The 26,261-nt window shown below is 42.6% G+C and overlaps 1 protein-coding gene across 2 annotated transcripts in view; it reads right to left on the bottom strand.

Annotated features, from left to right (window-relative positions):
- Positions 1–26,261, bottom strand: part of LOC115113348 (adhesion G protein-coupled receptor A3-like) — a 274,806-nt gene that overhangs the window by 31,736 nt on the left and 216,809 nt on the right. For both annotated transcript variants that reach the window (XM_029640886.2, XM_029640887.2), the window contains exons 15-16: positions 8,042–8,169; positions 5,119–5,242 (exon numbers count right to left, since the gene is read on the bottom strand). In XM_029640886.2, coding sequence (XP_029496746.1) covers positions 5,119–5,242; positions 8,042–8,169 — 252 coding nt within the window. The remainder of the gene's footprint in view (positions 1–5,118; positions 5,243–8,041; positions 8,170–26,261) is intronic.

Genomic DNA, 26,261 nt, shown 5'->3' with positions numbered 1-26,261 from the left:
GGAAGGTTCTCCCATCTCCACAGAGGAACTCTAGAGCTCTGTCAGTGACCATCGGGTTCTTGGTCACCTTCCTGACCAAGACCCTTCTCCCCCAATTGCTCAGTTTGGCTGAGTGGCCAGCTCTAGGAAGAGTCTTGGTCACTGTGTTCTTGGGGACCTTCAATGCTGCAGACATTTTTTAGTACCCTTCCCAGATCTGTGCCTCGACACAATCCTGTCTTGGAGCTCTACGGACAATTCCTTCGACCTCATGGCTTGGTTTTTGCTCTGACATGCACTGTCAACTGTGGGACCTTATATAGACAGGGTGTGCCTTTCCAATTCATGTCCAGTCAATTGCATTTACCACAGGTGGACTCCAATCAAGTTGTAGAAACATCTCAAGGATGATCAATGGAAACAGGATGCAGCTGAGCTCATAGCAAAAGGTCTGAATACCTGTGTAAATAAGGTATTTCTTTCTTTCTTTTATATTCTTCAAAGTAGCTACCCTTTGCCTTGATGACAGCTTTGCACACTCTAGGCATTTACTCAACCAGCTTCACCTGGAATGCTTTTCCAACTGTCTTGAAAGAGTTCCCATATATGCTGAGCACTTTTTGGCTGCTTTTCCTTCACTCAAAATCAAATCAAATGTTATTGGTCACATACACATGTTTAGCAGATGTTAATACGAGTGTAGCGAAATGCTTGTGCTTCTAGTTCCAACAGTGCAGTAATATCTAACAAGTAATCTAATAAATACCCAACAACTACCTAATACACACAAATCTAAAGGGATGGAATAAGAATATGTACATATAAATATATGGATGAGCGATGGCCAAGGTGGAATAGATGCTATAAAGTACAGTATATACATATGAGATGAGAAATGTAAGATGTTAACATTATTCAAATGGCACTGTTTAAAGTGACTAGTGATCTATTTATTAAAGTGGCCAGTGATATGAGTCTATTTATTTATTTTACCTTTATTTAATTGTGCATCTGTAAAAGTTTGTCAGGGTTTTAGGTGACAAGAGAAATTTCTTCAGCCTCCTGAGGTTGAAGAGGGGCATTCTTCACCACGCTGTCAGCCACTTTAATAATGGGAAATTATGTAAAATATATCACTAGCCACTTTAAACAATGCTACCTAATATAATGTTTACATACCCTACATTATTCATCCATATGTATATGTATATACTGTACTCTATATCATCTACTGCATCTTTATGTAATACATGTATCACTAGCCACTTTAACTATGCCACTTTGTTTACATACTCATCTCATATGTATATACTGTACTCAATACCATCTACTGTATCTTGCCTATGCCGCTCTGTACCATCACTCATTCATGTATCTTTATATACATATTCTTTATCCCCTTACACTTGTGTCTATAAGGTAGTTGTTTTGGAATTGTTAGCTAGATTACTTGTTGGTTATTACTGCATTGTCGGAACTAGAAGCACAAGCATTTCGCTACACTCACATTAACATCTGCTAACCATGTGTATGTGACAAATACAATTTGATTTGATTTGTCTGGGTGGACCATTTAAGTTTTTCTGTGATGTGTACACCGAGGAACTTAAAAAACTTGCCACCTTCTCCACTACTGTCCCTTCGATGTGGATAGGGGGGTGCTCCCTCTGCTGTTTCCTGAAGTCCATGATCATCTCCTTTGTTTTGTTGACGTTGAGTGAGAGGTTGTTTTCCTGACACCACACTCCGAGTGCCCTCACCTCCTCCCTGTAGGCTGTCTCGTCGTTGTTGGTAATCAAGCCCACTACTGTTGTGTCGTCTGCAAACTTGATGATTGAGTTGGAGGCGTGCATGGCCACACAGTCATGGATGAACAGGGTGTACAGGAGGGGGCTGAGCATGCACCCTTGTGGGGCCCCAGTGTTGAGGGTCAGCGAAGTGGAGTTTCCTATCTTCACCACCTAGGAGCTGCCCGTCAGAAAGTCCAGGACCCAATTGCACAGGGCGGGGTTGAGACCCAGGGCCTCCAGCTTAATGATGAGTTTGGAGGGTACTATGGTGTTGAATGCTGAGCTGTAGTCAATGAACAGCATTATTACATAGGTATTCCTCTTGTCCAGATGGGATAGGGCAGTGTGCAGTGTGATGGCGATTGTGGACCTGTTGGGGCGGTATGCAAACTGAAGTGGGTCTAAGGTGGCAGGTAAGGTGGCTAGTCCTTGACTAGTCTCTCAAAGCACTTCTTGATGACAGAAGTGAGTGCTACGGGGCAGTAGTCATTTAGTTTAGTTATATTTGCCTTCTTGGGTACAGGAACAATGGTGGCCATCTTGAAGCATGTGGGGATAGCAGACTGGGATAGGGAGCAATTGAATATGTCCGTAAACACACCAGCCAGCCGGTCAGCGCATGATCTGGGCCAGCAGCCTTGCAAGGGATAACACGTTTAAATGTCTTACTCACGTCGGCCACGGAGAAGGAGGGGGGGGGGACAGTCCTTATTAGCGGGCCACGATGGTGCCACTATATTATCCTCAAAGCTGGCAAAGAAGGTGTTTAGTTTGTCTGGAAGCGAGACGCCGGTGTCCGTGACGTGCGGTCCAACTACCATCATCTAAAATTCCATGACCATCACAGCCCTAACAGTGGGTGGAGGAAGGGAGTGAGAGAGGAGGAGGAGACGCAGAGAGAGAGAAGAGAGAGAGGTATGGGGGAGAGAGAGAGATGGAGAGGGGCAGGGGATAGAATTGGTGGAAGGAGGTTGGTGGAGGAAGGGGATGTGCATTTTCTTTAAGTGCTGACTGAGGCTTCCAGAGTCAGTTCCAGGGTTCCTTGAAGTTTGCCTGTCAGAGGAGGTGGTGAGTAGCAGTTCCCGTGTGGGAAGTGGATCCCTGCTGGACCTGAGATGGATCTATCCACAAGTGGGGCAGAGGGTGGAGGGATGGAGGAGGGTGGTAGGGTGTGTGTGATCACACATATCCTTACAGCCAGCTCCTCCAGTGAACGACCATGTAATCATCCCAGACACTGCCACTACTGCTGGGAACAGGCTAACAGCCTCAAACCCATCGGGATGAGAGGAGGGGTGGACCGAAAGAATAAAACTGGACCCAAAGAATCAACTTAGGCTGTTACCCATTAAAAATGCAGTGTTTCTACATTAGGCAACATGATTAAATTGAAAAATACCCAGTGGTGAGGAGCACCAGAGGCATGTGCAGAATAAACACCTGCTGTGATGATTACATTGAGAGATGGGTAATAGTTACATGCGTGTGAGAACATGGAGATTTGATCGATTGCAGTAGTTTCTTTACAGGCATCTCTCAAGCGGCGGCATCTCGGCAAGATGGCTGCTCATAAACGTGTTGCTAATGCATCCATGTAGACAGTGAATCTAATGGGGAATATGCTAATTGTGCCGTAATAATGCTCCATTGCACGGCGGGGGAACAGGTGGGTCAATAGGGGGGGGCGCATTTCATGCCGTTACACTGGCCGAAATGTGTCATTGGTAGTTGTCGACACTCGCTTGACGGGCGTGACATGAACCAGAGGCTCCTAGCCTAGCTAGCTGTCTCTCTGTGAAGCCAAGCCTCCTGACAGGCAGCCAAAGCACGCCAGGCACTGTTGGCTTCAATAAGATCAAGTGAGCTACAGAGATCTGTGCAGCTCCATATTGAGGTGGATTCATTACGTTTTAGAACAAGACAAAGTCTAAACTTCTCGTGGACAGGATGTAGAGGCAGCGGCCTCAGCAGTGTCCCAATTGACTCTGCCTGGTTCTGAAGAGAGAAGAAGAGCCCTGTTGATATAAATAGAGGATGAGTTGGAAGCCTTTGAAACCTCAACTGAAAGGTAGAAAGAAAGAAAAAACAAATCTCTCGCCAGCTAAATGCCCACATGCTGAGGAGAGATATCCTCTCTTGGCTGACATGTTCCAACTGATGTATCAAACTCCCAAAACGTAACAATGTGTCTGGTCTTCTTACTCCTTATTTTGTCAAGACACGATTGAGTCTATTGCTAACCCGGACATTTTAACCCCAACCATTATGTCCATCTACCTATCATCGTCCTATCAATCTTCCCAAAACAACAATTTGCATGCATACTGGAGTTTGGTTTTCTTAAGATTTCAGCATCAGTTAAGCCAACGATTGATGGAGAGGTTAGCATCTCTAGATGTATGTAAAAGCTGAAACATCTCTTACCTGGTGTCTCCAATGAGCTGCTTTATCTAAGTAAGGATTCAAGGACACCCCTCATGCCCCAATTAGCCAACCCAACATTATCCTGCCCTTGCTGCCTCCCCGCTCTCCTCTAAAAACAGTATCTATGGCAGGATCCTCTCACAGTGACACATCTCCCACGATCTCTTCCGTTTTAGAACGTCTCAGAGCCAAGCGTTATTGCACCCAGCAGGAGAGAAAGCACTCCCGTTAGCTAACCTACACAGGCATACAGGCCCCGCAGCGCTGGATGGTGCCTGTGTCTCTCTCTCTCTCTATCCCCCTTTCGCGCTCCCTCACTATTTTATCTCTCTCTCTCTCTTGCCCTCTCTCTGTCTTTCTCTCTCTATCTCTCTCGCTCACAGTCTCACATTAAGAGATGGACTTGCCAGCCACAGAGGCAGGCAGAGTCAACCGGTAGCCGACAGCAGTAACGGCAGCCATACTCCTACTCCCCTTTGAAACGACGGCAAAACAAAACCCTCATTAGGACAACAAACTGCTAGGTACAAAGCCCCTGGTGGTCCGGGGTGGGAAACCTGGAGGGACAGGCAACATCACAGCATATAGATATGGCCAACCAGGAAGACAGCTACCTAGCTGTAGCATTCATGTGTGTACTCTAGTGGACTGTATTGTCTCACACCGTGTGTAGGGAGTTCGGCCGAAGCCTTGGTGGAGCCTATTCATCAGAGCATCAAAGAAGGACAATAGAGAGAGAGAGAGAGCAAGCAAGAGAGAGAGAGAGAGAGAGAGAGAGAGAGAGAGAGAGAGGAGGAGAGCTAGGAGTACTACACTGTGCACACAGAGCATCACAACCACCGCCTCAGCGCACCTCAATAGACATTCATAATCAATTCCCCTGGAGAGTTTTGAGAGGGTAGGAATGAAAAGGCAGTGCACTTACTGCTTGACAGATGATGGGGTATTTGATTCGATTGATGCCTCCGGCAAACACAGTGAAGGTCAGAGCTGTGTGGAAACAGAAGTTGAGGAGCATGTGCCATCCCTTCCGACTGATGCGGATTGTGCTGCCAAAAGAAGAGAAACCCACACCGAATAAGCAGTCAGTCAAATAAATATGAATGGCACAGAATATCAGGGGAATGGATAAAACATTGACGCAGAGGACGTTGAAAAAAAGAGCGTTTAAAAAAGACCCGGTTCATCATTCAGATCATTTACTAGGATACAAGGGGGTTGAGGTGTAAATCTGGTGGAATGCATTGCGTAGTTTGCAAATGAAATGTTGTAAATAACAATCTACATTTCCCTTTTGATTGAATGAATGAACCGACTTCAAAGCCCAGCCATGTCATACAATTCATCGTTCAGATCAGGGACGAAGAGACAATAGGTGGATGAGAAATAAGGAGATGAAAGTCCGGTCAATTGGGTCCGCTCAATTGTAAAAGAAAATATATATATATATATATTAAAACTGAATGATTCCAGTAGACTGAGTCAATTGACATGCAACACAATAGAACCCCATATTGTGAAATAGGAAATCAACTAGTGTTATGCACCCTTGGGCATGGCACTTAACCTATATTGCTATATTGCTACTCGTTGTCCAGCTGTTGGAAAAAGCCCTAAGGCTATATAGATCAGCCAATCCAGATGCAGTATCCAGGGTAAATAAACTAGAGAGAAACAAACAGCATAAACAATTATCCTGGCATCTATCCAGTATCCTAAATCAGCATTATCCTCGTCATGTTCACCAGTGTGATTATAAATCTGGGGGGAAAAGTGTACAGGAACGAACAGGAAAGAACCTCTGTTGTTTGTGAGAAACAAACTTGCAGAGAGGGAGCGAGAGAGAGACCAGAGAGTGAGATAACAGAGAGAAAGAGGCCAGGGAGAGAGAGAATGAGTGAGAACGAGTGAAAACAAGCAAGAACAAGCGTGAGATAGGCAGATAGACTGAGATATATATATATATATATATAAAGTGAGAAATAATGAGTTAACGAATGAGAGGGGAAGAGAGAGAGAGAGGGAGGGAGGAGAGAGAGAGAGAGAGAGAGAGAGCAGTAATAACCTACAAAGCGTGTCTGAGTGTTATGTGCAAGGGAGGAGAGGAAGAGCTCCTTTTCAGGTGCTGAACTCTACCCAGGAGGCTCCAGGAGAGGCCCATAAATCACTGCAGCCTCTACCTGCCTCCCAGTGTTTTTCATGGGCTTGGCTATGGGCTTTCACTGGTTCAAGTGCATTAACCTGGCACGCCTCCACCTCATTGTTTCCCCGAGAAAGCATGTGGCCAAACTGCCCTCCCGCTTGTTCTCCTTGGCCGAAGTGGAAGGAATGTTCTGAAGGGTGAACTTGCAGTTCGAATGGAATGGGACCTTGATAATAGGCTCACCCACATCGCTATTCAGTATAAACACTCCCTTTGCTTGAAATACACTAACGTTCTGAAAATCAGTGAAGCGGTGAAATTACTTCTACATGTATGGCAAAACGGACCCCTTACTTGTTCTCCTTGGCCAAGAGGGAGGGAATGTTTTGAAGGGTGAATTTAGCCCCAGTGGAATTAGCACTTGTGTAAGCTCACCAGCATCACTATTCAGTGATGCTACATTACACACTCCCTTGTCTTGGAATACACGTTATGTCAGAAAGTGAAGTTATTTTCAACATATTTAGGACGTTAATTCCGATTTGAGATCTGCCTGTACAACTCAGACATTCACATAAATCATTCATTGATATTAATGGGAGACTGGTGTGCACGGGTCTCGATTCCAGAATGTGGCCCTTAGAGCATTTCTACTGTAAGGAAGACACGGCTTTGGGGATGGAGGGAGGCAAAGCGGTTGCAGTGTTGTACTCCTGCTGCAGCTGTGAGACGACCACTTGTTTCCACTGACAACAAGTGTCTCCTGACTGAAATCACGGAGCCACTGACACCGTCACTCCTCCCAGACTACAGTTACCAGTGTTTTCATAATCCCTCTATCCCTTACAGCCCTTCATCCTGTCAATGTCTCTTTCTCTCTCTTTCTTAGAGTTGCCTCATACTGACGCCAACCGTAAAATGTGTTCATACATCTTCATGCTCCATTACAGTCTATCTATTCATCTGCTTTCCATCAGAACCAAAAGTAGTATAAAGAATGTATAATTGAATTAATCTGACATTTCAGAGACATTGAATAACTTTTTGAGGGGGGTCTTTTATGCTCAGCATAGTGAAAGTATAAAAGGACTGAATGATCGATCACATTAAGTTTCAGTCACTAACTCCATTGTTCGTGATCTAGTGAGTGCCTAACAAAGGGAAAATGAGGCCCCCCAAAAATAACAAGCTATCCAGGTTGCCTGGAGACCACACTGGATCATCAGTAGAGGACGACTAGATGAACTGAAAGACAGCACAGCCCTCAGGGTTTGAAAGACCTACGGAGAGAGGTGACAGATGTGGTCTGGATCTTATAGAAATCAGATTGAGCCATCTCTTTGAGGCAAGTGGTAGTGGGTTATTGGAAGTGTTTGGCTCGCACCCCCACCCCCCCCCAACCCACACAGACACACACACACAAATCGTTCGCTTCAGATGTCTGAGTCAGACAGACTGCAGAGCTTCATGCAGGCCCACAGCGGCTGACTCACAGCTCAGAAGCATGATGGAGGAAAATAAAAACAAACCCTCAAAAGTAGGAGAGGTGGTGTGTGGTGTGTTGTGATGGGTACATGACCTGGATGTGTGTGGTTTTTACTAAGCTTAGTTAGTCAACTAAAGGTGAGAACTCACTTCAAATCCTCTGAACACAGACCTAAACACACACACGCACGCGCAAACACAGTTTCCCGAGGGTTTTTACCTGTGGTGCACGATATAAGTGATGATGGAGGCGAAGAGGCAGAGCAACATGACGGCCGTACAGGCATACACGACCGGGTGCAGAAACTCCCCAGGGTACGGGGGGAAAGACAGCACCTTCTTCAGATCCTAAATGAGAAAGAGAGAGAGAAACATTCATTGTTTAGAAACAATGTACACGACTATGCAATTGTACTCAATGCTTCGGCATAATCTGCATTACAATAAAGTTATTTGAATCGAATTCAGAGAGAGAGAAGAGATGGAGAGAGAAAGAGAGACAGTTGGGGGAAGTAATGGAGAGGAGAGCGAGAGAGAGAGAGAGAGAGAGAGAGAGAGAGAGAGAGAGAGAGAGAGAGAGAGAGAGAGTGAGAGAGTGAGAGAGAGAGAAGAGACAAATTGAGACAAGTGGCCACAAGAAAAGGGCAACCAGTGAAGAACAAACACCATTGTAAATACAACCCATATTTATGTTTATTTATTTTCCGTTTTGTACTTTAACTCGCACATCGTTACAACACTGTATATAGACATAATGACATTCAAAATGTCTTTATTCTTTTGGAACTTCTGGGAGTGTAATGTCTACTGTACATTATGATAGTTTATTTCACTTTTGTTTATTATCTACTTCACTTGCTTTGCCAATGTTAAGTTTCCCATGCCAATAAAGCACCTTGAATTTAATTGAGAGAGAGAGGGAGAGATAGAGAAAGAGAGAGAGGGAAAGACATCAGGGTCAGACAAAACAGACATGGTATCATATTTCACATACCGTGTAGACAAACAACGTACAAGAAAACGGTTCACCCTATATGGATGAAAATACATAAACATTATAGCTGACCGTCTGCAGCTTCATAGTCATTATATCATTTCAAATCCAAAGCACTGGAGTACAGAGCCAAAACAACAAGCATTGTGTCAACTTATGGAGCTCACTGAATATGGATAGTGTGTAAAGATTTAGTTGGGTCTATATGGATTTTTCTAAGCAGGAGGTTACTGGTTTAATCCAGTAAGGCATTTGACGAGTAGTTTTGATTGGTTCAGTGAAGATAGTAAGTTGTCCTGTCAAGTGGTAAATGTTTGAATATGGTGTAAAGGCTCAGGGGCTAAGAGTCAGAGCTAGTCTCAGTTACCATTATAGCCTCAGTGATGAGGATGGTGATGGTGATATGTCCAATGAGACACTTTGACCCTGAGAACTTGCCCTTCTATGGAATCGTAACCCCTCTGGACAGACAAAGGTCCTGTCGTTTACACATTGCCATTACGAAATCGGAGAATTGCAGTTGTACGTGCAACCAGTTCTCTCTCTTTTCCTTTCCCTCTCACACTCTCTCCCCATCTTTCCACATACAGATCCTCACGCTCTCTCTCTCTCTTTTGCCCTCTTTTTCTCTCTCCCTCTCTTCAGCTTCCCTCTCCAGCCCTATTTTCTCTCCCTCTCCTTCCCTGCCCTGCCTCTGCCTCTCTCGGTTCAGGCTCCATTAAACTGACTGGTGATGTTCTGAGTGGTCGTCTCTCCCTGTCACACTGTTACATATCTGTAAGAGATCTAGATCAGCCTCTGGTCACAGCCCTCCATCCCTCAAATTTCCCCTGCTCTTCTCTCCCCTGACTGGGCCTATTAGTGCTCAGCACACAGGGCAGCAGAGGTCACGGGCCCCTACAGGCCCCTGAACAAGCCTGTGGGTGAGCCCAGGGAAAGGATTCTGCATGGCTGGTCAGGGAAGTTGTGATAGAGAAGGACAACTGTGTAGAATAGACTTACAGCCCTGAACACACACACAGCCCTGGGAGACAGCCCCGTTCACTAGCACGTATCTTCTATCTGTAGATACCTCAGCAGCAGTGCCCATTCAGTTCTACTGATGTGATGATCACGGTGCAGCCAAATCAATGGCGCTAGCTTTCGTGTGTCTTGATGGAAGGGATGTGAAAACATCGCTCCAACCCTCCTATCCCATGCAGTTGATGATCACAGTGCAGTCAAATCAATTCGAGCTATGCCACCTTTCAGATTTCTTGATGTATATGACGTGGGAAAAATCATGTTTACCCAGCCCTGAAAGAGGAGCAAACCATTCCCAGAGAATGACGCAATATACTGTAGTTGTCACGATGATGTGTGTGTTCTCATTGTAACGTGACAGCACAGTAACGCCTCTGTGTGAGGCCCTGTAAAGGGCAACATATGCTTCCAGATGTGTAGCACAGATGTAGGAGAGATGCAACTCTATGATGAAACGTTCTCAATGAGCATCTGCTACTTTAGTAATGTGACATTAAGAGTGAGATTCATTCTGATTATCCATCTCCCCAGGAGCGCTACGTATGTTTTGTTCATTCGGAGAACACATTGACTTGATTGTTTGCGTGACATCATTTTTTTGGAGGGGACCATTGTTCATCTAGTAATGAGCATTAACGAAATGTTTGGAATTCTGTGAGTTGCTTGTCTTTCGGTTGCCCAGACACAAAATGCACAATAGAAATGAATGGTGTAACAATGTATTATGTCATTTTTATTGTAAATAAGAATATAATATTTTTCTATAAACACTTTAAGTGTAACTGACAGCTTTTTAGCAACATGAAATCTCACTAAAATCTGATCATCAAATAAAATGGTATTTGTCACATGCGCCGAATACAACAAGTGTAGACTTTACTTACTTACAAGCCCTTAAACAACAGTGTAGTTCAAGAAGAAGAAAATACTTACCAAGTAGAATAAAATAAAAAGTAATAATAAAAGTAACACAATAAGAATAACAATAACGAGGGTATATACAGGGGGCACCGGCACCGAGTCAGTGTGCAGGGGTACAGGCTAGTTGAGGTAATCTGTACATGTAGGTGGGGGCGAAGTGACTATGCATAGGTAACAAACAAGCAGCGAGTGTACAAAAGGAAGGCTTGGGGGGGTCAATCTAAATTGCCGGGTGGCGATTTTATGAATTGTCTTATGGCTTGGGGGTAGAAACTATTGAGGAGCCTTTTGGTCCTAGACTTGGCGCTCCGGTACCGCTTGCCGTGCGATAGTAGAGAAAACAGTCTATAACTTGGGTTACTGGAGTCTCTGACAATTTTATGGGCTTTCCTCTGACACCCCCACGAAGAATGTCACTTTTTCTTCAAATGTTCTGACAAGCAAGCACATAGAGATGGTAGTTTTCACATTTTCGTAAATTCTTAGAATGATTGGGAATTATACTGAACAAAAATATAAAGGCAACATGTAAAGTGTTGGTCCCATGTTTAATGAGCTAAAATAAAAGATCCCAGAAATGTTCCATATGCACAAAAAGCTATTTCTCTCAAATTTTGTGCACACATTGAGCATTTCTCCTTTGCCAAGATTTCAAAATGCTGATTAAACAGCATGATCATTACACATGTGCACCTTGTGCTGGGGACAATAAAAGGCCACTCTAAAATGTGCAGTTTTGTCACACAACACATTGCCACAGATGTCTCAAGTTTTGAGGGTACGTGCAATTGCCATGCTGACTGCAGGAATGTCCACCAGAGCTGTTGCCTGAGAATTGAATGTTAATTTCTCTACTTTTTCTCTACTATAAGCAACATCCAATGTCATTTTAGAGAATTTTGCATTACGTTCAACCGGCCTCAAAACTGCAGACCATGTGTAACCATGCCAGCCCAGGACCTCACATCTGGCTTCTTCACCTGTGGGATCGTCTGAGACCAGCCACCCGGACAACTGATGAAACTGCCTGTAATAAAGCCCTTTGTGGGGAAAAACTCATTCTGATTGGCAGGCCTTGGCTCCCCAGTGGGTGGGTCTATACCCTCCCAGGCCCACCCATGGCTGCACCCCTGCCTAGTCATGTGAAATCCATAGATTAGGGCATAATTAATTCTTTAAAATTATTGCATGTTGCATTTATATTTTTATAGAGCTCAATAGTGAGTAGAGCGCAATAGTGAATTTGCGAACGCAAGAGATATGCTAACTGGATAACAGTCGTTCCGAGTTCAGTATAGCTTGCTAGCTAGTTAGCAAAGCGATTCACATTTCTTGCTAGCTAACCAAATGACACCTGCATCTCTAGCTGTGTAGCCACCAAAAAAACATTATGAGGGGAAAATTCAGTCTCACCCACACCTGCAATGACATGACATCCTCTAAGCAGCTGGCTAGCTATCTAGCTAACATTAGGCTTAGTGTTTTTAGCTTGCTACATAAATACATACGCTAGCCTTCACAGCCTTAGCTACATTTGTCAATTTTTGTCCAAAATATTGAGTATTGAGCCATATTTTTTGGACTGCCAAGGAATCTATTGGCGAATTCTATTCATCATGCATTGAACTGCATCACCCTATTCTGCCAAAAATGCCTTACTGTACGTCATGGAATGTTGAGTCAAAAATAACCTATTTTTAAAACCTCTTATAAAGTTGATTTTGTAACATGAGCTGTTTGTTTCATTTCTGCAAAGTTGTTAAAACGATTTCAGTTCCACTTTAATAATTGAACATGTTTCTAAACACTTCTAAATTAATGTGGATGATACCATGATTATGGATAGTCCTGAATGAATAATGAATAACAATGAGTGAGAAAGTTACATATGCACAATTATACAACGGGAGGGGGGTGTCTAAACCTGAATGCTGATTGGTTAAAACCGCATTCCAGTCGGTGACTATTCCACAAGTTACCACCGGCTAAATCTATGACGTTAAAATGCCTATTTACTCTGTTCCATCTGAATGTGCAATCCACCGTCTCATCAGCCCAGCCAAGCAATTTATAAATTTGATCTCCGCTATAAAAAGCATCTAGACCTTCTCACATTTCTTTTAGAATAACATTACTTTTCAACAGGGGAGATTTGTATCAACCTTGCTGTCTGTCTCTCCGGCATTTGCAACATGGTATCAATATTCAAATTCAATCTCCAGCTGTCCCATAGTAATGAACGTGTCAGGACGAGACAGATAGGCAGCGTTTCTCAGCCAGTTGAAGTCATGAATCAGCTGGCATCATTTTTATGGATATATACAAAGAAATGTCATTGAATAAAGGTCAAACGAAAGAAAGTGCAGCTAGTTTGCAGTCTTTCCAGCTTCAGTTTGAAGTGATTGTGTTAGCTGTGCTGTTGGTTAGCTCCTCTGAAAAACAGTGTCCTTACAAGTGAGCACATTTTCTATGCCAGGCAAATTCGTACCTCATTATCTCATTGTTCAGGATGTATCCAAATAAATGTCACTAGAAAACAGCTAAACAAATGCAAATTCAGCTACTTTGCTGTTATTCTGGCTGCACTTTTTGAGGTGACTGTAAGTTTGCCGTAGTTGGCTAGCTAGCAAGCAATGGATAAGAACATTGCCAGCGAGTATGGCAATGGAACATTTAGAACGAACCACTGGGTCGCGTCCATAGATACAGAACAAAAAGACCTAACAACTGGGTTGCATCTCTTGCAACTGAAGGAGTTAAACCAACGCATCATACCTTTTAAAGGGTTAATAAATTGTGTTATGATAAACTGTAAGGTCCTGAGACCGCTGTGTGTGTGTGTGTGTGTGTGTGTGTGTGTGTGTGTGTGTGTGTGTGTGTGTGTGTGTGTGTGTTAACACCTGTTTTGAGTGTTGTGCCCTTCAGACACTATCAGAAGGTGAAAACCGCCTACGTTCATACTCCTCCTGTCTGGGCCCCACCTGGCTATCTGAGGTTCTGAGAATACAACTGGGTTCCTGAGAACACAAGGCTGCCGCAGGCCTGATAAAAACAGCCACCTGTCAGAAGACGCTTGAACTCGTTCACCTTGTTATGACCCTATACTTGTGATGGAAGGTCAAGTTTCGGTCAAACCCACTTCTGAGCTTTTAATTGCTGACAAGATGGTTGCTGCTGTCAGGGAGCTATCATATACTGTACTCTGTACCAACTTCTGCCTACAATTGTATTAGAAAAGGATAATTTTTTAAGAGATGTAACCAAGTGGTTCAGTGTTGTTGTTCTGTACCTATTGATGCAACCCAGTCGTTCGTTCTAAATGTTGCATTGTCATACTGGCTGGAAACGTTCTTAGCCATAGTTGGCTAGCTAGCAAGAAAGGGATAACTTACAGTCATGTCAAAAAGCAAAGCCAGAATAATAGCAAAATAGTCACTTTTGCATTTGTTTAAGCTGTCTTCTAGTGACATTTATTTGGATAAATCGGTAACAATGAGCTAATGAGGCACAAGACAATGTTGCTCACTTGTCAGGACACTCAGAGGAGCTAGCCAACAACCCAGCTAACACAATCACTTCAAACTGAAGCTGGAAAGACTGCAAACTAGCTGCACTTTGTTTCATTTGACCTTTTTTCAATTACATTTCTTTATATATATATATATATATCCATAAAAATGATGCCAGCTGATTCATGGTTTCGACTGGCTGAGAAATGCTGTCTGTCTCATCCCGACACGTTCATTACTATGGCACAGCTGGTGATCGAATTTGAATATTGATACAATGTTGCAAATGTTGGAGAGACAGACAGCAAGATTTATACAAATCTCCCCTGTTGAAAAATAAATGTCAGTCTAAAAGAAATGTGAGATAATGTCTAGATGCTTTTTATAGCGGAGATCAAGTTTATAAATTGCTTGGTTGGGCTGACGAAGACAGTGGATTGTGCAGTCAGATTTTAGATTTAGCCGGTGGTAACTTGTGGAATAGATACCGGCTGCAATGTGGTTTTAACCAATCAGCATTCAAGATTAGACCCACCAGTTGTATAATAAACCATAATGACAAGTGAAAGTGAAAACATGTTTTTAGAAATGTTTGCAAAATTATTGAAAATGAAATGCAGAAAACTAATTTAAATAAGTATTCACACCCCTTACATGTTAGAATCACCTTTAGGAGCGATTACAGTTGTGAGTTTTTCTGGGTAAGACTCTAAGAGCTTTGTACACCTGGATTGTACAATATTTGCACTTTTTTTATTTTTTTATTCTTCAAGCTTTGTCAAGTTGGTTGTTGATCATTTCTAAACAGCCATTTCCAAGTCTTGTCATAGATTTTCAGGCTGATTTAAGTCAAAACTGTAACTCGGACACTCAGGAACATTCAATGTCATCTTGGTAAGCAACTCCAGTGTATATTTGTTTTATGTTATTGTCCTGCTGAAAGGTGAATATATCTTTCAGTGTCCATTGGAAAGCAGACTGAACCAGCTTTTCCTCTAGGATTTTGCCTGCGCAAAATGAACTATTCCGTTTCTTTTCATCTTTAAAAAATGACTTGGTCCTCACCAATGACAAGCCTACCCCTAACATGATGCAGCCACCACCATGGTTGAAAACATGGAGTGGTACTCAGTGATGTGTTGGATTAGCCCCCAAGATAGCAATTTGTATTCTGCCCCTAAAGTTATTTTTTTGTACCACACTTTGCAAGGCATTGTCTTTGTGGTTGAATCTGTATTTGACATGTACTGCTCAACTGCAGGACCTTACAGATAATTGTATGTGTGGGGTACAATGATGAGGTAGTCATTCAAAAAACACTACTATTGCACAGAGTGAGTCTATGCATCTTCTTTTTTATTTAACCTTTATTTCATCAGGGAGTCATACTGAGACAATGGTCTCTTTTTTCAGATGAGTCCTGAATTACATGAAACAGAAAATACATACATCAAAAGGTAAATACAAAATTCAAGCAAAAAGAAAAACGTGGTATGTATGATGTCGCCAAAATCTAGGGCCGATAGAAACATCCACTGAATAATCTGCTTTCTACTATTTAGCAAAAGGCAGGACCTATTTCTATAGAAGAAGCCCATTTTTATTCTCAGCTTCTTAACTAACTCAACAATATGCTTTTTAAAAGACAGCTTTTCATCTATCCAGATGCCCAGATATTTGTAGGCACGGACACAATCAATATGGATACCATCCAAAGTACATATGCTTAAATCAGACTCTAAAGAACAACATATACTTAGTTGGACCTGCATTCAGTACTAATTTAAGGTCAATAAAGTTTTTCTGTAATACAATGAAGGCAGACTGTAGTTCAGATAGAGCCTGGTCAACCGTGGGGGCAATAGCATACACAACAGTATCGTCATCTTAATTTATAAGTCGATATTGTTAATGTAAATACTAAAAAGTACTGGACCCAGAATCAACCCCGGCGGGACACCAGGAAACCTGATTTAACATCATAAGGAGAAATACATTGAGTTCTATCTTTCAAGTAATTTTTAAACCAGTTGCATGCAGAAAGTTTAGAAAGGGGAAGATAATTATATACACTACCATTCAAAAGTTTGGTGTCACTTAGAAATGTCCTTGTTTTTTAGTTGAAAAAAATAAGTTGCAAAGAAAAAGCCATATCTCAGACTGGCCAATAGAGGCAAAAAAATAAGAATGGCAAAAGAACACAGACACTGGACAGAGGAACTCTGCCTAGAAGGCCAGCATCCTGGAGTCGCCTCTTCACTGTTGAAGTTGAGACTGGTGTTTTGCGGGTACTATTTAATGAAGCTGCCAGTTGAGAACTTGTGAGGTGTCTCTTTCTCAAACTAGACACTCTAATGCACTTGTCCCCTTGTTCAGTTGTGCACCGGAGCATCCCACTCCTCTTTCTATTCTGGTTAGAGCCAGTTTGAGCTGTTCTGTGAACGGAGTAGTAAACAGCGTTGTACGAGATCTTCAGTTTCTTGGCAAATTTCTCGCATGGAATAGCCTTCATTTCTCAGAACAAGAATAGATGTTTCTGGCCATTTTGATCCTGTAATCGAACCCACAAATGCTGATGCTCCAGATACTCAACTTGTCTAAAGAAGGCCAGTTTTATTGCTTCCTCAATCAGGACAACAGTTTTCAGCTCTGCTAATATAATTGCAAAAGGGTTTTCTAATTATCAATTAGCCGTTTAAATTCTAAACTTGGATTAGCTACAACATGCCATTGGAACACAGGGTTGCTGATAATGGGCCTCTGTACGCCTATGTAGATATTCCATGAAAATAATCAGCCATTTCCAGCTACAATAGTCATTTACAACATTAACCATGTTTACACTGTATTTCTGATCAATTTTATGTTATTATAATGGACAAAAAATGTGCTTTTCTTTCAAAAACAAGGACATTTCTAAGTGACCCCAAACTTTTGAATGGTAGTTTAGGTCACAAGGGTCACCAAATTTGTAAAGGGGGAGTACATGGGACCTCTTCCAAACCTTGGCGATAGTACCACATATAATCATCAGGTTAAAATATGGGTTAATGATTCAGAAATCAGTGGGGCAGAGAGCTGCAGCAAAAATGGATCAAGCATATCAGCTCCAGTGATTTTTTAAAACATAAATCTTAAGCACGCCATCTAGCACATCACAGAGTAAATAGTTGAAATGCAAACAAAGATTCACTAGAAGTTGACAGGTTAACCATCGAGTTAGCTAGAGGCTGGCAGAGAAACGAGCAGTCGATTGACTGACCAGGGTCAACTGTGACCGCCCTGATTTATTCTGAACCGTCTCAGTGCTTCTCCTTCCAATAGGGCGCTTTCCCTTTAATTCCCAATTAAATAGCCAGCATCAGCTGCGCAAAAGTGGGGTTGTGATGGAGACGTGAATGAGGATGTGTTCAACCCTCAGTTCCTGATGCTTCTCTATTCCGTTTGTTTTGTTGCCTTTAAACTTGTGTTTTGTAGCCTAATAGAGTTTACCCAAGATCGGATCCACTCTTTGCGTCTGTGGACTACACCTCTCTGTTCTTCGTGGCCTTTCTCATTTGGCGGATTGGCTTGTCTGACTACAACCTTTTTGTATACGGTATTTCATTTGTTTTGATGTGATGTATACTGTGATGATTTATGTAGTTAGTTGTAGTTGAGGACTTAGTAAGAGTTGATATGCTTTAAGCTTCTGTGGTTAAATAATTGTTATTGATTGTATGATTAATACTGGGTTTACGCTACACTTGAATGAACGGACAAACATTGCGTGACAAAGGTCCCTTGAGTTCCCTGAACTCCTTTACCGGGCTGGACTCTTTTTAGGCCCGAGGTACAGGACATTTCTGGATGAACCAGAACTCGTGGTGTTATATTATTATATGTGTGTGTAATCATTTGTTGGTAATACAACCCACGCAAAAGAATACAGTTGTTTTTGAAGTTCTTTCCAATGTTTTAAGGGTTTATGAGTAAAGTTTATTTCCATCCTGACTTTTACATAAGTCCTTTGTATTGGTGTGGGACTCATTCCCTCCCAAACCAAAAGGAGAAACCAATGTTTTCTCTGGTAGGCACAACCTACCTGGCACCCCTATAAATAATAACCTCAAGTCAAAACCGTTACACAACTACACCACCGTTTCTCTGAAAAGAAATGCCTGCAGAGATCAAAGTATGATTAAAAGCATCACTTATCCCATTTCATCTAAGTTATAACGCCAGAGTCAGATAGAACTTGCTTAGGCAGGGAAGAAGAATTTGTACACTTCAGTGCATTTACTGTTTTCCCAAATGTTGAAGTACCACCAGCAGAGTCAGAGCTTCAAAGGCAGCTTGATTTAGCTTTCTTAATACATCTGTTTAGCTTTTTTAGTACATCTGTTTCTCAATTGTCTGAAAGATTGACAGTCCACTACAGAGTCAGTTTTCCTTGCTTTGGCCCAGGCCTGATTTCTCCTCCGAATGAGCTCAGATAATTCTGAAGAAAACCAAGGGTTCGATCCATCTTTGACTCTGAATTGTTTAAAAGGGTGTGTTTATTTGCCAGAGGAATACATTTGGAGAGATTTTCAGAGTAGAACATGTCATGTAAAAATCCTGGAGTGGAAAAAAACATTTAAAAATGTATCCTTTTAATTAAACAAGGATAGGTATTTTGCTCTTTTGTATCTCTAATACATACTATGGGACAATGATCACTGAGATCATATGCAAATACTCCACAAGACAAATATTTATGGGGGTTATTAGTAAGAATAAAATCACTCAAGTAATTCAGTCAACAGGGTTTTTCCACATTTATTATTTATTTCACCTTTATTTAACCAGGTAGGCTAGAACAAGTTCTCATTTACAACTGCGACCTGGCCAAGATAAAGCAAAGCAGTGCAACACAAACAACACCGAGTTACACATGGAAGAAACAAACATACAGTCAATACCACAATAGATAAAATGCCAATATACAGTGTGTGCAAATGAGGTAAGATAAGGGAGGTAAGGCAATAAATAGGCCATAGTGGCAAAATAATTACAATTTGGCAATTAAACACTGGAGTGATAGATGTGCAGAAGATGAATGTGCAAGTAGAGATACTGGGGTGCAAAGGAGCAACAACAACACAAATAACAGTATGGGGATGAGGTAGTTGTATGGGCTATGTACAGATGGGCTATGTACAGGTGCAGTGATCTGTGAACTGCTCTGACAGCTGGTGCTTAAAGTTAGTGAAGGAGATATGGGTTTCCAGTTTCAGTGTTTTTTGAAATTCGTTCCAGTCATTGGCAGCAGAGAACTGGAAGTAAAGGCGGCCAAAGTAGGAATTGGCTTTGGGGCTGACCAGTGAAATATACCTGCTGGAACTCGTGCTACAGGTAGGTGCTACTATGGTGACCAGTGAGCTGAGATAAGGTGGGGCTTTACCTAGCAAAGACTTACAGATGACCTGGAGCCAGTGGGTTTGGCGACGAATATGAAGCGAGGGGCAGCCAACGAGAGAGCATACAGGTCGCAGTGGTGGGTAGTATAGGGGGCTTTGGTGACAAAACAGATGGCACTGTAATAGACTGCATCCTATTTGTTGAGTAGAGTGTTGGAGGCTATTTTGTAAATGACATCGCCGAAGTCAAGGATCGGCAGGATAGTCAGTTTTACGAGGGTATGTTTGGCAGCATGAGTGAAGGATGCTTTGTTGCGAAATAGGAAGCCAATTCTAGATTTAATTTTGGATTGGATGTGAGTCTGGAAGGAGAGTTTACAGTTTAACCAGACACCTAGGTATTTGTAGTTGTTCAAATATTCTAAGTCAGAACCGTCCAGAGTAGTGATGCTGGACGGGCGGCAGATACGGGCAGCGATCGGTTGAAGAGCATGCATTTAGTTTTACTTGCGTTTAAGAGCAGTTGGAGGTCACGGAAGGAGAGTTGTATGGCATTGAAGCTCGTCTGGAGGTTTGTTAACACAGTGTCTAAAGAAGGGCCAGAAGTATACAGAATGGTGTCGTCTGCATAGAGGTGGATCAGAGAATCACCAGCAGCAAGAGCAACATCATTGATGTATACAGAGAAAAGATTCGACACGAGAATTGAACTCTGTGGCACACCCATAGAGACTGCCAGAGGCCCGGACAACAGGCCCTCCGATTTGACACATTGAACTCTTTCTGAGAAGTAGTTGGTGAACCAGGCGAGGCAGTCGTTATCCGTGTGGGTTTTGAGATCAATTGAGTCCCATTCAAATCAAAAGGTGTTGAACACTCATATATAGCATCAATAGCATCTGCCATGGCAGTAAATCCCAGCAACAAATACATGTGTATTCTGGTTTATGGACATCTTCAACCAGGAGCTCAAAACTCTTGGGAACAGAAATATTGAAAGATTGGGATTCCATGAAATTCGATTTTACATATATTGGCACCCCTTTCTGTAATCTGTCACATCTAAATATGTAATAATAATTTACTCTGATGTCTTTATCAGAGACAGAAACACGTGTCCGGGAGAACCAGAATGTCAGAACACAAGTCCTGTACCCAAAAGTCAATTGTGTCCATTTTTTGAATCATACTTTGCACATTTAGGTGCATTAGTCCAAGCCCCCTACGAGATTTAAAGTCAGAGGGGTTATTAAGCTCATTCCCATAACAGCGAACAGGCATAGGGTTGGGGGTTGGGGCTGCCATGGAGAGTAGGAGCGTTGCAGGCCTGTCCTGGGGATGGGAGTGGGGAGGGTAATCAAAACAAGCCTTGGAGGGAGGTTGTGGGGGGGAATTGAGAAGAGTGGTGTGGAGGGCAATGTGGCTGGCGAAGCTCCAAACTCTCAGCATATATAGGCGGATGTTTTGTGTTTGTTTTGCCGGACCCTAAGGAAGTGGTCGAGCTGGGTTGAGTTGAGATGGGCCTGGTCTGGTAGAGCTGTGATGGGCCGGGTCTGGTAGAGCTGTGCTATTATGAGGCGGGCCGGGTTGAGCTGTACTGAGGTGGGCCAGGTCTGGTAGCATGGGAGGGAGGGTTTAGGGGGAATTGAAGAGGGTGGGGGGGGGGGGGGCAGTGTTCCTGGCTGTTCTCCAGTCTCTGTGAAGGGTCAACAGATGCAGGTCTAAAGGAGAGTCTGATTTGTGGGTTCCGATTCAGCTGTTGGCTTGGTCCTGGGTTTTTGCGGTAATATTTGTAGAGTGGATGGTGGCGGCTGACAAATTCCTGCCTTCTGCAGGTCCTGCATGTGGCTGGTGTTGACTGTGCCGGACAGTTCCTCTCTAAGTCTGCAAACTTAAACATTTTTCATTGCACACTGCAGCTCCCAGATCTCATCCCTATGCTGATGCACCAGGCTGATCCTTTCCTCTGTAAGACGCTGTGGTACTGCAGGTGTCACGTGTGAGAGAGGCATGCTCAGGGCTGTGTCTGCTGCAGGCGAAGGAGGGAGAGGGATGCTGGGGACTACATACTGGGGCACAGAGGGAGTGGAGGCTGTTGTAGGTAGTGGACAGCAACGATAGGTTTGATTTGGTCGAGGTAGCGAACAAATTGATCCAGACTGGCCTCCGAACCTTGAACCATCACAGTGCAGTTATTACAAATATTAATGCTATATTTGCGGATTTGCCTCATTATTTTGTTTTCTGACATTTGAAGTTCATTGTTGGTCTTGTGGAGAGCTGTGTGCCAAGCATTAAGATCATCCGTGTAGAACAGAAGGTCTCCTTTAATTTCCTTGTTCGCTTTTAGGATGAAGTCTGCCCTCGAGTCTCTGGAGATTCTCTTAGCAACATTTTCAGGATGAGGAAATGATTTTGCACATGATTTTATTATGTGACTTGTTAGAGCAAATGTTTCCTCCTGAACTTATTTAGGCTTGCCAAAACAAAGGAGTTGAATACTTATTGACTCATGACATTTCAGCTTTTCATTTTTCATTAAACACGTTTTTATATATGGCAGCGGTAGAGTGGAACAAACTCCTGTGATTAAAGCCGTTTCTGCCAGTCATAGGTTCAAACACTCCTGCAGGGCTTGGCTAATCATGTAAACAACCCTGTGCTATTTTCCTTTTTGTATATATATATATATATATATATATATATGGACCTTGGCAAAGTCTCATCTCACTCAACAAATAGCTGCAGATGACCCCATATACATATATATATATATATATATATATATATATATAAGTGCCCATGTCACTTGTTATGCCCTGCTGCTCTTGCCTAGAGGACCACAATGGAAACAAGTCTTTGACTTTGTGTTCAGATCCTCAACATGTTTGGTATATGTATCTGTTCCCGGGGGGTGTACAATTTGTATGTATTTTAAATGGTCAAGCAAATTAAAATCAAGGGAGATGAAAAAGAGAGACTAGAGCATGGTTTGGAGGAAGATAGGAGAGGAAAAAGGTGTCCTGGGTTGGGGGGGGGTAAAGAGGGGGAATATGGAGGAGTGGGGTTGGATGGAGATGTCACTTTCACCAGACCGAAGCTACCGGAGGAAAAAATGGCGAAGCAAGCTGCAGGGTGTCTGACTGCCTACCCTGAACAAATAGTTTGTAGTGTTGCCAGTCCCAGTGTTTATACTCCAGGGGAGATGCAGGGAGAGACAGACAGACACAAACCCTGCCTCTAATACTGAGTACAGGGAAGACTGCTGGGTGATTGATGCCAAATACTGACAGACTGTGTCTGGCATCAACATGATCTTCCAACCAATTGCTCCCATTGCATATTCTCTCAATTGCAAAACATCCTTTCATCATTATCATCGCTGGTGTTGTCTCTAGTAGCACAACATACACATCATGCAATATCCAATCATCATACTTTGCCTGTAGGGACATTAAAACAAGCCCGCATATCCCATTTGTTTATATAGCAGTGATAATGAGTGATTATCGCAATACTTTTTAGCACCAGGCTCTGAACAATTCCCATTCCTCTCATATTCTTCCCAACCCAGCCCTACTCTCCGCGTCAGACGAGGACAGCAGCCAGCCAGCCTCCAATATGATACCTCCATCCAGACCACTCACAGTTATTATCATTATTACAATCTTATTACATCACAGCGAGCACTGCCTGTGTGGACTTTATTACTGCGTTTAGCGGTGCCATGACAGCACAATTCATTACAGACTGAGCCGCAATATTGCTGTGCCCAAGCCGGCTGAGCCTATTCTGGATTAGCTGCCATGCTCCGTCTAAACACACCCCCGTTGTCCCTCTCCCCTCTGCAGCCAAACAGCCTCTTTATCCCGTGTCTGTGTTGTTGCTACACGTTTAATCCACGCGGCACGCGTTCTCCCCCAGCATCCTCAAAATCAGATTACTAGTGTCAATTAAACCTGGCCCAATCCAATCCATGATCTCATAAAATCCCAGTTACATTGAGAGATTACGAGTCGGTTGGGTCTGGGAGGTGCTGTGCTATGATGTTGCTGGAATCACTCACCTCTGTATACCAATATTTATTTTCATAAAGATTTAGGGATTATGGTCAAATTGTCTAATTGTAGCGCATGCGCTCAATGGCGCTTCCTTGCTCTCTCTCCCTCACATGCATACGACAGAGATACAGAGGCTCACACACACACACTAAAATCCCTTGGTGGACTGCCTGAGGGCTCCTGACTCCATCCAGCACCATGCTTTATCATCCTTGGGCTGCCGTGCTGGAACCGAACTGGAGAGTGTACAAATCAAACCCATCTACAGCCACCCAGTAACACTCAGGGGAGCAGGCTAGTCAAACTCCCTAGACATGCAACATTCATTAACCCCTGTAGGTCTACGACCTTAGATTGCAATATCTACTAAGCTAACATATGGAATTGTTTAAAGATGGTCATAAAAATTGATAATTGATCTATTTGATATAGAATTTTAGGACCCCTGTATGTATAAAAAAATAAATATATATACATTTAAAAAATGATGCAAAGTTAAATTTGGGCTTTATTTATTTATTTTTTATTTATTTCACCTTTATTTAGCCAGGTAGGCTAGTTGAGAACAAGTTCTCATTTGCAACTGCGACCTGGCCAAGATAAAGCATAGCAGTGTGAACAGACAACACAGAGTTACACATGGAGTAAACAATTAACAAGTCAATAACACAGTAGAAAAAAAATGGGCAGTCTATATACAATGTGTGCAAAAGGCATGAGGAGGTAGGCGAATAACTGCTTTACTGCTTTACTGCTATTACCCATAGAAACACATTGAATAACACATTTGTTAACACAAAAACTGAATCATAAGGAATAAGGTTTTGAAGTGTCTGTCCTATATCTGAGAGATATAAGACATATTTTGACCCATGTTTGGTCACATTATTTGTGGTACATTTTACCCCCTATGCACATTTTTACAGTCCGGTCCTTGTCCGGATCCTCTCATGTGTAGAAAAAAGGGAAACTATATCGGCCTGAAAGAGGATTTTGAGCTGCAGCCATTACGATAAACGGTGAGTCTCAAGCATAAACACACAGGAAGCTATTAAATATGTGACCCATTTGGGAAACTAGGCGTATTGTCACAAGTCACGACTTCACAGGAGAGCCTTTTGAACGTACATTTGTTTTTTATTCAACAAGCTTTTTTGGGGCAGAAATGCTTTCTCGAACATGTGAACTTTCATGTACCTTAATATCAAACGTGTATGTAATCTGTAAATACGAATACAATTATTCAATTAAGAGCCTATTTGGTTAAGCAGTGAAAGACAGCAACCTTCCCGCTAGCCATGATTGGATGAGATAATGAGTGGCCTGGACATTTTATTTTTATTTAACCTTTATTTAACCAGGTAGGCTAGTTGAGAACAAGTTCTCATTTGCAACTGCGACCTGGCCAAGATAAAGCATAGCAATTCGACATGCCGAGAGATGAGTTTGGATTGACTGTGACTGGAACGAATTGCAAAAATCGCTGAAGTTGGAGACTTTTATCTCCCTCACCAACTTCAAACATCTGCTATCTGAGCAGCTAACCGATCGCTGCAGCTGTACATAGTCTATCGGTAAATAGCCCACCCAATTTTACCTACCTCATCCCCATACTGTTTATATTTATTTACTTTTCTGCTCTTTTGCACACCAATATCTCTACCTGTACATGACCATCTGATCATTTATCACTCCAGTGTTAATCTGCAAAATTGTAATTATTCGCCTACCTCATGCCTTTTGCACACAATGTATATAGACTCTTTTTTTTCTACTGTGTTATTGACTTGTTAATTGTTTACTCCATGTGCAACTCTGTGTTGCCTGTTCACACTGCTATGCTTTATCTTGGCCAGGTCGCAGTTGCAAATGAGAACTTGTTCTCAACTAGCCTACCTGGTTAAATAAAGGTGAAATAAAAAATAAAAATAAATTGGTCTGCGATGTTGCAACTTGTGTCTATAAAATGAGCTGCTCGTAATGCCTACACAGTTCTTTTGAAAATATCTAACTTTAGCCATGGAGAACTGAAAATATGTTACTACTTGCTACGTGTGGACCTGAATTGTGATAACTGCAGTGGCCAAAACAAGAACAAGTTTGTGCTCTGGTATACATACACAAGCTCCACCACAATCTGGACCTTCACTTTCTAATCACAAGTTTGCCCGACTGGTGCTTCGGTCTCATTTAAGCAGCGCTTCAGAAAGACCAGAGTCAACACTTTGTCTGAGATTGCAGGTGTTGTGAAGGACAGCACTGTGACGGGTCAACATCACACAGCTGGTTGGACTGGAGGATGGTACGGTGCTGGTGGAAAGCTATGGCTGGCAACTACACCTGACTCTACTTCAGGCCGCTGCCACAGATCAAGCAGTACCAGCACTTCAGATAAATAATTTTCACTGTATGAGGTTATTCTTATCTAAACTTTCGGAGGTGAATTGATGTTGTGCAGGGTTGTAATGTCAGATTTTTTTTTCTCCGTTTTACAGCTTCAATGCTCTTGAGCCTTGTGTTGTCGCCAAGGCATTATCGGACTGCCGGGGAC

Source organism: Oncorhynchus nerka, linkage group LG28 (assembly GCF_034236695.1).
Source record: "Oncorhynchus nerka isolate Pitt River linkage group LG28, Oner_Uvic_2.0, whole genome shotgun sequence".
Taxonomy (NCBI): domain Eukaryota; kingdom Metazoa; phylum Chordata; class Actinopteri; order Salmoniformes; family Salmonidae; genus Oncorhynchus; species Oncorhynchus nerka.
This window is presented reverse-complemented; position numbering and strand designations above follow the sequence as displayed.